Source organism: Myxocyprinus asiaticus, chromosome 16, assembly GCF_019703515.2.
Source record: "Myxocyprinus asiaticus isolate MX2 ecotype Aquarium Trade chromosome 16, UBuf_Myxa_2, whole genome shotgun sequence".
NCBI classification, from domain to species: Eukaryota; Metazoa; Chordata; class Actinopteri; order Cypriniformes; family Catostomidae; genus Myxocyprinus; species Myxocyprinus asiaticus.
Window position 1 is genome coordinate 31,012,693 of NC_059359.1, and position 15,265 is coordinate 31,027,957.

General features: G+C 38.4%; 1 protein-coding gene across 2 annotated transcripts in view; it reads right to left on the reverse strand.

Annotated features, from left to right (window-relative positions):
• The window catches only part of LOC127454336 (neurobeachin-like protein 2), a 108,613-nt gene that overhangs the window by 75,634 nt on the left and 17,714 nt on the right, over positions 1–15,265 (reverse strand). For both annotated transcript variants that reach the window (XM_051721461.1, XM_051721462.1), the window contains exons 2-5: positions 13,043–13,131; positions 2,520–2,681; positions 2,330–2,411; positions 46–158 (exon numbers count right to left, since the gene is read on the reverse strand). In XM_051721461.1, the coding sequence (XP_051577421.1) occupies positions 46–158; positions 2,330–2,411; positions 2,520–2,681; positions 13,043–13,131 (446 nt within the window). The remainder of the gene's footprint in view (positions 1–45; positions 159–2,329; positions 2,412–2,519; positions 2,682–13,042; positions 13,132–15,265) is intronic.

Consider the following 15,265-nt stretch of genomic DNA (forward strand, 5'->3'; position numbering starts at 1 on the left):
CACCCAGCCCAACCAACAGACATACACACACCAATACACACTTACCCAGCTTGGCATCTCCTCCATGTCTGATAAGGGTCAAAAAGATTTTCGCACAACAGCAGGCCGTGTTGTACCACTGACTGTAAAGTGCTCTGATCATCTGGCTGTTTCTTCAGCTGTAACACACACAAATACACACGCTTGAATGAGTCTTGTGAATACACAAACCTTTCTATTTTTTGGCTTATTATCATGAGGAGAAACAAAATAATTATTTTGAATAATGTGAAGGTCAAAAGCGGTATCAGTGGTTCTGGTGGGTCGCAACTCAAAAATTAATTGAAGATCTGTTTTCCTTTTGGCAGCAGGGGAAAAAACAATGCTAAATGCAATTAATAACGTAACTAACTTTATAACTGTGTATAGGTATGATAGCAAAATAAATACATGCTTATCTACTTTTAAAATGGAGGATAACTCAAAAGCATTTTGCTCCAAATTGATCTGTCACTTGGTAATCTAGCTAACATACTAATCCAATATTTAGCAGAGTGTTTGTTCCATTTGTTAAACTGGTAATTCACACTTTTGCTGTTGTTTATGTATTTACAAAATTGTCAAATGTACTGATCAGCATATGTCATGCTAATAACTTTGCATATTTTTGGCCTGTGCAGTTCATGGCAATATAAATAAGTTCCATATATGATTTAACCCTTTAAGCAAAGATGGGCCTTGATAATTTAAAAGAAAATGTAAATATGAATAACTACAGTCTTCTTGACCAACACAAAATACAGCAGGTATAGTTTTAAAGTTTAGAAACTCTACTTTACAATGCAAGTATGCATTATGACCAAAACTAAACATGTGCTTGGAAATTTGCAGACAAATCAGAAGTGTTCTGTTTTGATCAATTATTATTAATTTTGCACTGTACATATTTTAGTAATCGGTAAAACCATCAAACTCATGATTGAGTTTAGCCAAGTGTCATATGTTGTTGGAAAGCTCTCAAAAAGTAGAATACAACCAGCCTATTTGTATTACTCACAAACAAAAATATAGCGAGTAATAGCTAAGTATATGTCTTTAACATACATGTTTCATGTGAACAGGTGTTGCTTAAATGCCGCGTTTTCACTTATAACTTCATGAAAAATCACATACCATTACTTAGAGGAAGTGATTATCTTTAAAACGAGCCCACATACAAAGTAATCGGATGCATAAATCATTAGATAACCAACACGAAGCACAATGTGCACACAGCATCTGGCATCTAGCTATCTGGCTTCAAACATTTTAGATTTCCTGGATAATATAATGTCATCAGAAATGCTGTATCGTCATGGAACGATAAACCAATCGAATTGGGTTCAGACTGCTCTAATTAGTGGTGATAGTCCTCCAAATTTGGGCAGAGAGTCATGTGATCAATCACTGTAATTACATATGGCCACCAGTAGATGGCACCAAGTACATGACACAGACTCAATGATAAATGAAATGGCATAGAATGAAACTCGTTCTGTGAAATCTTATTACAAAAATCATGTCTGCATGCTATGCAAAACTTTAGTCATTGTTTGCATGTGTAATTAGTTCTTATGTACAATTATTATGTTTAATTTTTTTGGAGAGGCTTTTGGACACTTGGAGACATTTTTTTAATGCTATAACTTTTTATTGCTTTGTTGTATCAACACAAAATGTACTCAGTTACAGGTGACATGATTGTGACAAAAACAAAACCAGTTTTTCGGAGCCACCTTATTTATGCCGAGGTATATAATAACAAATCAGAAAAATCTGAAAAAAGTTAATTTTGGGGTTTTATTACAGTACATTTTTAAAGTTTTCTTTAAAATGATACCAAACACTTGACTTTTGTCGAGTTAAAAGCCTTCCATTTTATGCATGCCACTGAAACAGAAAATCTTTAAAAACACAACAACAACAAGGGTTAATGGCCATTTTTGTGACTTTTGTATGACACACAGTTTTGTGTTGGATACGCATTTGATGTCCAATGTTAAATTTAGCTCTTGACACAGAACCCAATGAGAACCATTGCATTAGATAATGACAGAATCAAAAGAACACGTTGAGAATTTCCAACTTCTTTTTTGCCACTTTGTTTTATTGATTCAAGAAGGAAGAGATGACAAAAAAACAAAACAAAAACAAAAAAACAATGGGAAGAAGAAAAGGAAATGAAATTGAGAAATGATGCAAGATAGTCTCAAACTTGCATTGCCAGCATGAGCACCATAGTTCAACCTGTATGATGAGCTAGGATGCAAACCATTAGGCCAAAGCTCTATGAGGACTTTTGACTTCTTACCTGGGTCAAACAGAAGTTTAGGAGCTTGATTGTCTCAAACACAAATCCAGGGGTCTTTTCAGAGTCAATATTCTCCAAATTCCTGCAATCAGAGGCAGATACAATTAAAACTGCTGCTCATAAATAGATAAGCTTATCAACAGGAATATCAAAAAGAAAGGAGTTTATTCTATGCACAGTGGGAGCTGACCTGCAGATGATGATGAAAAACTTGATGAGGAGCAGTGGGTGTGGAGCAGTACTGTTCTGGTCCTGCCCTGACAGGTGGAGTGCGCTGTGCCATAGCTGGGTGCTGAGGAACACCAGTACCTCCTTGGGGAGGAGAGGGACATCGGCGCTCCATTCCTCCAACCTGCAGACAGAAAAAAGGTTACTGCACAATACTGACTTTTAAGGGTTCTAGAGCCAAAATGGTGAATTAAGATTAATGTGTCACTGTACAAGTGGCTCTTAAAGTGGCATAGGGGGCGTGGCCTCTATGGGGGGGCATGAAATACCTAGACTGCTATTCAAATTTGTTGTTGGCAATACATGTGAGAACCAATTATAAGTTTGTGCGCAATTTTATTCTCCTCCGCTGCCTTCTCCTTGAATGTCAAGTGTGCTCAGTGAGCTGAACATTGCTTAGGTAAACAAAGATGTTCTCAAATTGTCAATGAACTAAGAATTACATTTGGGTCTATTCATCACACAAAGCTGTAATATGACTTTAGAAGATTTGTTATATAGCACACAAGTGATATGGTACTTTTATGTGCTTACAATCCTCTCGCCCTTCATCCTTGTGTTCCATGGATGAAAAGAACGATAGGTTTGGAACAATACGAGGGTGGGTAATTAATAATAATAAAAGATTAACTATTCCTTTTACATTGCTCCTGCAATGCAGCATCACTTTTTTATTGCTATTTTAGTATTTTAGCAAATTATTAAAATGTCTTATGTATTTTTGTATATAGATATACAGAAGTTGAACCCCTTACCTAAACTTAACAATAAAGTGTAACCCCTTAGGCTATGTCTACATTAAAACCGGATGCATTTTAAAATGGTGTTTACGTTTTGCAAAGTTTCTCGTCAACACTGAAACTTATGTAAATGCTTAAATCCCCTTACTGCGCATGTGAAAAATCTCCGTTCCATGAATAGTCTGAAAAGCAATTGTCCTTGTGTTCCGTTGCCGGACAGCAAATCTGAGTAAACTTCCTGTCGCCTTTGAAGAAATGCAATGTGAACGTTGTACAAAATAACATTTATCTTTAACAACGTTAATCAAAGTGATTTGCAGGAACAACAACGCAGCTACAACATAGGCCACCATCTTAATTGTTCTGGGTTGACTGGATCACATGACTGCGTCAGATGACAACAAATATATCATAATTTTCAGATACCCTCATTATCCCTATCCACACTACAACGCGAAGATGGCATTTTCAAAGTTATCCACTTGGGAGAGCTCCGAAAAGCATGGTTTTCGATGTCAAAAACATTGTCTCAGTGCGGACGTTTTTTAACGAAAATGTATAAGTGTGGACGTGGCTTTAGTCAAACCCTAAACCTAACCATGATTTTAATAAGAAAATAACTTTTGTGTACCACGGAATGAAAGAAAACATTGGGGTTTGGAATGAGACGATGGAAGCGTATTACAGGTTTTGACATACATCTGTAATATGTATTGCATAAATAAATATAGAATGAGGAACCAAATTTGTTCACAGATGTTTCTTTTCTTAAAGTGTTGGATAGGAGGCTAGCTAAAATCTGATGCCTGTATTGTATCGATTTGAAATTCTGTTTGTTGATGGTTTTATCTACATGGGAATAAAAGTCATACCTTTTCGTGCGGGCCAAGTACAAACTCTTACAGTATAAGACTATTTTTCATGAGTCCATTTTGACAAAGTTTCATTGTGTTTTTTAAAATAAATCTGTTTTCAATGTTTTTAGATCAGATTATGATGGTGGTGGTGATGGGCGGCTGAGTGCAAAAGTTTTTATAGTTACAAAAGGTGGTGTGACCAAAAACAAAATTTAGAACCACTGCAGAGAAGGGATAAGAAGTCACAGGGTTAAAGAGAGGGGGAATGGGGCTGGGACACAAAATCAGACCCGTGTCTCCCACAGGGGTACCACACTCAATAAAATACACACTAACGGCTAGACCACAGCCCCATATATCAGGTGTTTTTATTCTGTATATCTATATACATCATGATGGCGCCGCAAATGGCCTCCTCAGTGTGGAGTGCTCCTATTGTTTTGTTGTTTTTGTTTGTTTGTCCTGTGTTTAGTAATCTTTTTCCAGTCAGTTTTACCAGAGACGAATTGCTGAACATTCGACATCTTATACCAGACAGTCTTTTCCCGGTTTTTGAATATTCAGACGTTTTGCTAGACATTTCAGTTGGAGGCGCAGGCGAGGAAGACGAGCCGGTGTGCTGGTCAAATTCCGTCGGCGGGGCTTTCGAACAATGCTGCCGAGCATTCATCTTGCGAATCTCCACTCTCTTCCTAACAAAACGTTCGAACTACATCTCTTCACCCGCACAAACAAGGATTTCTCAACCTCTGCTGCCTTGTGCTTCACAGAAACCTGGCTCAGTGAAGCCATTCCAGACAGCGTGTTACATCTGCCGGGCTTCCAGCTGTTCAGAGCGGATCGCATCGTGGAGTTAACGGGGAAAACGAGAGGCAGTGGAACATGCTTTTACATCAGTGAAAGTTGGTAACTGTAAGCCTTTCTACTCACCGCGGGAGTTTTCCTCGTTTATTCTGGTGAGTGTGTATATCGCGCCAAAGGCGTGTTTGAAAGCGGCACTGCAACAGCTGGCTGATTAAATCACAGACACGGAACAACAATACCCGGACTCAGTTATTATTATACTTGGGGAATTTAACAAAGCAAATCTCACACGTGAACTGCCCAAATACAAACAGCACATTACATGCCCCATCAGAGACAGGAACATACTGGATCATTGCTACACAACAATAAAGGATGCATATCGCTCTGTCCCTAGAGCAGCTTTGGGACTCTCTGATCACTGTCTGGTTCATCTTCTTCCAACCTACAGGCAGAAATTAAAATCAACCAAGCCAGTAGTAAGGACTGTAAAGAGATGGACCAATGAAGCAGAGCGGGAACTACAAGCCTGCTTCGATTGCACAGATTGGAGTGATTTTGTGGCTGCAGCCACAAACCTGGACGAGCTCACAGATAGTTACATCATACATCAGTTTCTTTGAGGATATGTGCATTCCTACTAGGACTTATTTAAAGTTCAACAACGACAAACCATGGTTTACAGAAGAGCTCAGGCAGCTTCGTCAGGCCAAAGAGGATGCTTACAGGGGTGGGGATAAAGTCTTGTGCAATTAGGCCAGGAACACACTGAACAAGGAAATCAGAGTGGCTAAAAGAAGATACTCTGAATAGCTGAAAAACAAGTTTTCAGCTAACGACCCTACATCAGTGTGGAGTGGCATGAAACAACTCACAAATTACAGGACTCCTACCCCCAACCCTGTGGTGGACCAACAACTGGCTGACGACCTGAATGTGTTCTACTGCAGATTTCAAAGGCCCAATCTCACACCCCACACCAACTCTGACCTTCACTTCACACAAACACCAACACCTCCTGCAACCCCCCTCCTGCTACTCAACCTGCACTTAAGATCTGTGAAGATGATGTGAGCTGCGGCTTTCGGAAACAAAAGATGAGGAAATCTTCAGGCCCAGATGGCGTCTCACCAGCGTGTCTTCGATCCTGTGCTAACCAGCTGGCCCCCATCTTCACACAGATCTTCAACAGATCACTGGAGCAGTGTGAAGTCCCATGCTGCTTCAAATGCTCAATCATTATTCCTGTCCCAAAGAAACCAAAAATAACAGGACTTAATGACTACAGAACTGTCGCCCTGACGTCTGTGGTCATGAAATCATTTGAGAGACTGGTGTTGGCCCACCTGAAGAACATCACTGGATCCTTTCTAGATCCCCTTCAATTTGCTTATCGGGCAAACAGGTCTGTGGATGATGCAGTCAACATGGGATTGCATCATATCCTGCAACATCTGGACAGACCAGGGACATATGCAAGGATCCTTTTTGTGGACTTCAGTTTGGCTTTCAACACCATCATCCCAGCTATACTCCAGAATAAATTACACCAACTCTCTATTCTCTCAGTCAGTGGATTACCAGCTTTCTGACGGACAGGCAGCAGCTTGTGAGAAACTCACTTCCAACACCTGTACAATCAGCACAGGCTATCCATGTCATGAACAGTTAAATTGCCCCATTGAGCAATAATTAATGTGCAATACACAGTTTAGTCTTTTTTTTATGATTAACATTTTTTATTGATCCAACCATTAAATATCAATAGCAGAACACACATATACAGAATCAATATATAACCCCCACTACCCACCCCCCCCATCCCCCACCCGACCCCCAACAACACCCAAGTGGTCACACAACCATAGACACACAACAAAAATTAATTAATTAATTAATTAAAAAAATAAAATATATAAAACAATCCCTATACCTCTATCTCCACTGTCCCTCCCCGAGAGCCCTCCAAAAAAGACAGATATCTGCCCCACTTCTTCACAAACACATCCAGACTCCCCAGTCTTCTGGATACCCACTCCTCAAGAGCTGCCACTCTGGCCATCTTTGAACACCACTCCTGAAAAGGGGGCGCTCCAGCCGACTTCCAACTCCTCAAAGTGATCTGTCTGGCGATCATAACACTAGTTAGGACCCAGTTTTTCATGTGCTTAATCTCCAAATTAATGACTGCCCTATCTCCCAAGATACAGAGTCTGGGGCAAAATAAAATTTGAGAGGCCAAAACCTTGCACATAAAACTCTGAATCCTCATCCAAAATTCTTGCATCTTAAAACATCCCCAAAAGACATGGGTTGTGTCTCCATCTTCTGATTGTCATCGCCAGCAGGTGGGTGTGTCTTTAAGACCAAGCCTATGCAATCTAGAGGGGGTCCAATAGACTCTATGTAAAATCTTAAATTGCATGAGGCGAACCCTTGCGTGCAGATTTGATATTTTTTAGAATCCCAGCCCACTCTCCCTCCTCCAATACCAAATTTAGATCTTTCTCCCATTATTTCTTAAGAGAAGTTGAAGTTCCGTCTCCCAGACTCTGAATTAGTAGGGAGTAATACACAGATGCCTCATGACCTTTTCCAAAAGCAGTAATCACCACTCCCAGAGTATCTGCCACTTTAGGAGGGTGTAAACCACTCCCAAAAACAGTACAGAGCAGGTGGCGCAGCTGTAAATACTTATAGAACTGAGATCTAGGAATCCCAAAAAGTTGAACCAAATTTTGAAAGGATCTCAACACTCCATTCTCATATAGGTCACCGAGTGTAGTAACCCCCCCTCCCAGTCCACTCTGACCAGCAAAAAGGGGACTTGTTGATGCATAGTTTGGGGTTCAGCCATATGCTCGAGGCAACATTTAAAAAAATGTCAGAATTAAACAGTCTGGACACTTTTGTGCATACCGAGCTCAAGTGCGAGATAACGGGATGTAACTTAGCTTCTCCGATTAATTTGATAGAAAGGCTCTGCAGTGGCGAAATAGGGGCAAGATCTTCCTGTTCTATACAGAACCAGGGAGGGGCTCTCTCAGGTGGAAGCGACCAATGAGTCAAATGTCTGAGACCGAATGCATAATAATAAAATATAATCTTGGGTAGGCCTAGCCCACCTTTGTCAATCGGCCATTGTAACTTATTGAAATGTAATTTGGGACGCTTACCATTCCAAATGAAGGACTTCGCTATGCTATCAAATTGCTTGAAATAAGAGAGGGGGACATCAACAGGGAGAGACTGCAGTAAGTAAATGAATTTTGGAATACAATTCATTTTAATAACATTAACCTTCCCAATCATAGATAAATGTAATGAAGCCCACCTGCCCACATCACTCGAAAACCGTTTTATTAAGGGGTCAAAATTAATTCTAACTAAATCACACAAATTTGCTGGAAATAAAATACCCAAATACTTAATGCCCTGTTTGGGCCACTGGAAAGTCTGGGCAGTACGCTGTCAGTGTCAAAGCTTCGGATTTAGACCAGTTGACTCTATATCCTGAAAACTTAGAAAAGGAATTAATAATTCTGTGGAGGCAAGGCATAGATCTACTGGGGTCAGAGACAAATAATAAAATATAATCTGTGTAAAGCAAGAGTTTATGCGCTATACCTCCTGCCACCACCCCTGGAAAATCATCCTCCTTTCTTATCACTGTTGCTAATGGTTCCAGGGCAAGACAGAACAATAATGGGGAAAGAGGGCAACCCTGCAGGGCAACCCTGCATATCAAATGCCTTTTCGGCGTCAAGTGAGATGGCAGCGACCAGAGATTGTTCATTCGCTACTGACCACATGATATTGATGAGACGCCTAATGTTATCAGAAGAGCTACGGCCCCGAATAAACCTCACCTGATCTATATGTTTAAGAGATGTCATAACTTTACTTAATCGATTAGCCAGAATTTCTGACACAATTTTTACATCTAACTGGATCAGGGAAATTGGACGGTACTTTTACATTTGCTTGGATCTTTGTCCTTTTTAAGAATCAGACTGATCCAGGCTTGTGTCATGGTTGGCGGAAGCTTTCCATTCTTTAATGATTCAGTATAAACTTCTAGCAAAAGTGGAGCCAGTTCTGTAGCATAAGATTTGAAAAACTCAGCAGCAAAGCCGTCAGGCCCTGGAGCCTTGCCTGTAGGTAAGGCCTTGATAACCTCACCAAGCTCCTCCAAGGTTATCTCAGAATCAAGAGAATTTTTTTGCACAGTCGTCAGTTGAGGGAGATCTAATGGTTCCACAAAGTTTCTAATATCTTTATCAGTAGACGAAGACGTGGAACTATAGAGATCAAAGTAGAATTCTTTAAAAGCATTATTAATATCAATGGCTGAAGTAAATATTTCACCACTAGCAGATTTCACTGAGGGAATGGTAGAAAAAGACTCTCTCTGCTTTATATATCTAGCCAAAAGTTTTCCTGCTTTGTCCCCCGACTCAAAGCATGACTGTCTTGCCCTGAATAACCAAAACTCCACCTTCCGCGACAAAATAGTATTATATCTATATTTCAATCGAGTCAATTCTCTGAGGCCATCGGATGAAAAATGGTGCTTCAGCTCTGCTTCGGCATTTTTAATATTTCCTTCCAACTCCACGAGCTCTCGTGCTTTGGATTTTTTGATGAATGAGGCATACTGTATGATCCGACTCCTAAGAACCGCCTTAAGTGCCTCCCAAGCCATGCCCACAGTGGATACCGAGGACCAGTTGGTCTCCATATAAACATTGATTTCAGTCTTTAACATTTGTTGGAAATCAGGATTTTGCAAAAGGGACACATTAAGGCGGCAACTATATGATTTCTTTTTCTCCGTATGTGGCATCACCTCTAAACTCACCAGGGTGTGATCTGAGACTAAGATATTTCCAATTGAGCAATCCACAACAGATAAAATGAGGGACTTGGATATAAAAAAAAAATCTATTCTAGAATAAATCTTATGGACTGATGAAAAAAATTTATAGTCCCTACCAGATGGGTTCAAAAGTCTCCAAATATCCGTAAGAAGATTTTTACACATCCTGTGAAGCGTCAATGTTGCTCTAGGGGGTATACACACCTTTGCTTCACTGTGATCAAGGACTGAATCCATCAAAAGATTAAAGTCTCCTCCCAATATTATATCATGAGGGGTGCCAGCAACTTGCAACATCCCTTCAAGATCTATAAAAAAGACCTGATCATCAGCGTTAGGCGCATAAATATTAGCCAAAATCAACCTTTGCCCTTGCATTTCAGCTAAAACAATAATGACTCTTCCTAATTTATCTTTAATCTGTTTGAGACATTTGAATTGTAGATGTTTATTTACCAATATAATGACTCCCTTGCTCTTACTTGAGCCAGCACTAAAAAAAACATGTACACCCCATATCTTCCCAAATTTTTCCGCTTCCTGCGGGCAGTTTAGTCTTTTTTTATATTTATCCAACACATCCAACCTCTTCTGCCATTTCATTCCTCTGGGGAAAAAACAAACAAAACATTTGCACTGTACATAACAGATTTGTATTTGCACTGTACATAACAAATAACAGATTTGTATTAGATTGCACTATGTATGTGTATGTGTGTATGAATTTATGTGTGTGTCTGTGTGTGTATGTACGTATGTGTATACTATTTTATATTTTTTATTATTATATATGTCTTGCTGCTGTTTTTGTATTGTTGTACACTGTAAGCTCCTGTCACCAAGACGAATTCCTTGTATGTGTAAGCATACTTGGCAATAAAGCTGATTCTGATTCTGATGTCAACTTATTACACGGCGGCCTGGAATACTCAATTCTGATTGGTCAATGGTGCCATCGAGTGGTCTGTTATTGCTCTGTAACAACCGCAGCTCCACGTATCAGACCATTCATTCGGGTCCTTGCGAGCCTTCTCTTCTGCTTATTTGATCGCTGTGCGATCTCTACAAGTAAGTTAATAAAATACTTTCAACTCAAATCAATGTTTCATGTCCATTTATTAGTTTATTTGGCAAGTAGTCTTGTAATAGCCTGGATAATGAGGAGCCAGACAGGCATTTTCACAAAATAAACACTAACAGAACTCAGATGCAAACAGGAGGTTGATTTCAGCTGTTCAGCAATTACTTTCTTCTCAAATTACATAATTTCAAAGCAAATCAATAATTTATGTCTATGTCAGCCCTCTAAATTGCTAGTAAATCACTCACATATGCAAGTAAATTTCGCACTATGCGACCAAAAAACGTCTGTTATTAGCCACTGGCAATAAATATTAATATTTCACTTGCCAGTGATAGAGTTGTGTAGTGTCGAAGCACCGAGGCCCTTTTACTGAATATAAAGCAGTTGATTAAGAAGCTGGATTCAGACTCATCTTTCCCTGCATGCTGTCTCATGAGCGCGCAGGAAAAAGCACTTGCATCTCATTCAGTTGAACTCCGAGCATCTCAGGGAACCGCACCACGGACATCACAAGAGCAGCTCTCTTGAAAGCGTGTGAAGATGAACCACTTCTCAAGCACTCTGATGTGCACGCTATCTACAGAGGCTTGCGCCAAACTCCCGCGAAAATATAAACAAGGTGTAAACGTATTCATTTTGTGAACGCAAAGCGCTCCAGTTTCACTTAACGGCCATGTAATGGCAAATGTCCACGGTCATTGTGGGTTTATTCACGCAGTGTTAATAACACGCAGTGAGACAGAGGAGATGCCCTGCTCTATTTCTGTGGAGATGATAAAATGCAAGAAACAGAATCTCAAAGTCTTCCTTCACGAAAAATAAGGGCTTGTGAGTTAATCAGAGAGCCTTAAAATAATGTGTGAAAGTGAAGAATTTAAGGCAGAAATATTTTACTATTGCATAATATAATATAATATAATATAATATAATATAATATAATATAATATAATATAATATAATATAATATAATATAATAGCTATACAGGTTGGCTGGGTTACAAAAGAAGCAAAAGAAAGCAAAACACTGAAAAAGTCCAATGGATCAAAAGTAAATCGGACAAATAAGAGAGATATATTTGAGTTATTTAGACATATTTTGATAATAAAAATATTATTTTAATTATTTTAAATTTTATACTTTTATATTTGACTGTCATTCATACGTTTTTGAAGCTTGAAAAGGAAATCATATACCCTTATTTTATTATATGACCAAAGCTAAATTTGCATAAATGACATTGTTGTGTGCATGAAGCACACATATTGAGTTTGTATGGTAATTAATCGTCATATTCGTGAAACACCTAAAACAGACAATCATAATCGCAATTATTTGTTTGACAATTAATTGTCAGCCAATTTTCACAATCGTGACCCCTATTTTTCATTATTAGGTTCCTACCTTGTGAATTGTTTTGTTAAAAATGTGTACAAAATTTCAAACAGTGACAACAGCTTGTATCATTATTAAAAATGTGATTTCATGACATCATATAAATTGATAGAATGTGAAATTTGTAAATTTTTACAAAGCTAAAATGTGATTAAAATCATAAAGCAAAATATACAAAAAAAATTACAATATACTATATTGCGTGAATATATATGAAGAGGCCCCCTCTCTCACTTTGCTTAATATATTTTTTAGTTACATTATGCTTACATGTCGTCAAAAGTCTGGCGAGTAAAAACGTAAATTTACTAGACAATGACGATTCTTTCTCCAACATGATCGTAGAGGGTTGTATGTATTTATATATTTAGTTAGTAGCTGTGTAATAAGCGGGATAATGTACAGTACAACATATACCTGCTTCACATCGGGGTCATGATCACCCTGTCGAAGTTTATTGTGCGATAACAACTGGCTGACTGTACATTACCCCTTACATATACCGTATAAAGTATATATCAAGTGCACAGAGTCTGCAGACTGGCAAGTCTCTCTGTTCAGATGAAAGTATTTTATAAGATGGAAGCCACTGTTAAATGAGCAATTAAACAAATATGGGATGCTAACTACCACCATACTCAGAGTTCCATCTGGACCTGACCACCAAAAGATCAAACTCTCTGTGTCAGTGACATTTTGATAGGTCAGCGAGCGAGTGACTGACTCACCGGCGAGGCTCCGTTGAATGCACATCAATGATCTTCTCAAAAGAAGCCACGAATGCCTCCAACCACTGCTGCAGGTAACTGACATCTTTCTGAAAGACACAGAGAGGAAACAGGAAAGAATAAGAAACCATAACATCTTTTGACAGGATATTTGACACCCTTGGTCAGAGGAGTAGGTTAGGTTACAGACAAACTTACACATGTTGGTAAATCAACCAATGAACCAATAAAACAGGCCATCTCTAAGTTATACTTAACCCTGAGTGGATATGTGTAATACGCCTTCGGTTTGACTGATGCATGACTGAGCGCTATCTCCAAAATCAGAGCATGCTGGTGTCAACTTGTGCGATGTAACAGTGTGGATATTGTGAATTCCTAGTTTAATCAGTAGAGTGATGCTCATGGTTTTGTTAAAGGGAAAAATGGACAACTCACTACATAAAAAATAACTGTAAAATTAACAATTCATTACACAATACATTAAGTGTTGCATTAGACATCTATGGAAACTATTATAGAGGAAAGTTTGTTGAAATATAGTATGTTAAAGCTGATGTGTGCAATTTTTACAATGTTAAAATTCTCTAGCACATCCCAACTTAATATAAGTCTTTGCAGTCAACTAAAAGTAAGCTATTTGTATGTTGATTTCACCTAAAAGTGTAACACTGTGGCGCTATCAAAACATTGCTGTTTGAGTGATCTAGCGTGACACAGCAAAGTTGTCTCAACTAATGGGACTATCTGTTCGTACAACCGTTTAAAGATATACAGTGACGTCCCTTTTAAAGAGATAAAATTATATTTTACCGGATTTGATGAAAATCACCATATTTGCCACATGATCCCAACAATTTATCTGTAGTTTGTCTGTTTCTTTGATAAAACAGATCTTATTATTGCCACCGCTGCAACCTAATCTGCAGGAAATTCCCTTTATCAGTCTTCAGATCATATTGTCGGTATAAGTGCTTATTTCAAAACTGTGAGGCATGGGATTCTGTGGTTTATTTCCGGTACTCAACGATGGGTTGAGGCAGGCAAAACTGGTCATGCCTGAGTGAAAAGGGGCAACTGGGATATACACCTGGAGTTAAAGCCAGCAATGGAGCAAAAACCATCCACCAGACTGCAGATATGCTTTTTGAGCTCATGAGACCATTAACCTCCTGAGACCTGAGCGTGACTGCTGTGTGCATTTTCCATCTCCCTTTTTGATTTGCAACCACTAGTAGCACCTAATAAACATGAAAAAAATAAATAAATCTAGAGCAAATAGTTTTCCTAAAAGTTGATGGCAACATATGTGGACAGTGGGACCAAGCTGTAAAATGTTAAATAATACCAAGCTATAGAAAGTCAGATTTTTTAAATCAGATTGTTTATTATGTTTCCAGGAGTGAAAGTTAATTATGTTTTTGAGACATTACAGACATTACATCAGAAATTAGCATAATTAATTAATCATCCAATCACTGCCAACCATGTTAAAATAAAATTATACATTATAAATTCTGAATCTATGTACTGATTACCATTGTCCCATGTCTGCCAAACATGTTGAGTGGTCCAAAGATCATCTGCAGCCTGAAACTGAACTTTTGGTCGGATTTTAGGAGTGAATGCACTTAACTGCATAGGAAAGCTATATAATTTACCTAAGATTAAGCAGCTTTATAGACCTTATTTACGCTAGTGTCATCTTTGATTTTTAATGGGAATGACAACGAGGCTGTGAGGGATAGACTTACATCTCTTTAATGGCACAAACAATATAAAGCTGTGTAAAGCTCCTAGGTCACATCTGATTTTCCACAACTCATGTTGTCTGAAGTTTTATATCTACTAAGAGTTCTTGAAAACAAATTTTTTCAACGTTTTGTCCACGGAACGATCCAAAAACACTTTAGACTGCAGTAGAGCCCATTGAAGAGACTGTACGTCTATCCCTCACAGCCTCGCTGTCATTCCCATTAAAAATCAAAGATGCCGCTAGCGTGAATAAGCCATCTACTGTCACAGTATATTTTGATGTAATATTCATATGAACAGTATATTCACTGTTCATGTAAAACCATATCATATTATGCATTAAACGTTTTCTAAACCTATACTTAACTCATCACTATATATACACTAGAATAGAATGAAATATGTCAAACGTTAGATCACAAAAAAAAAAAAAAAAAAAAAAAAAAAAAAAAAAGAGGTATTCACTAA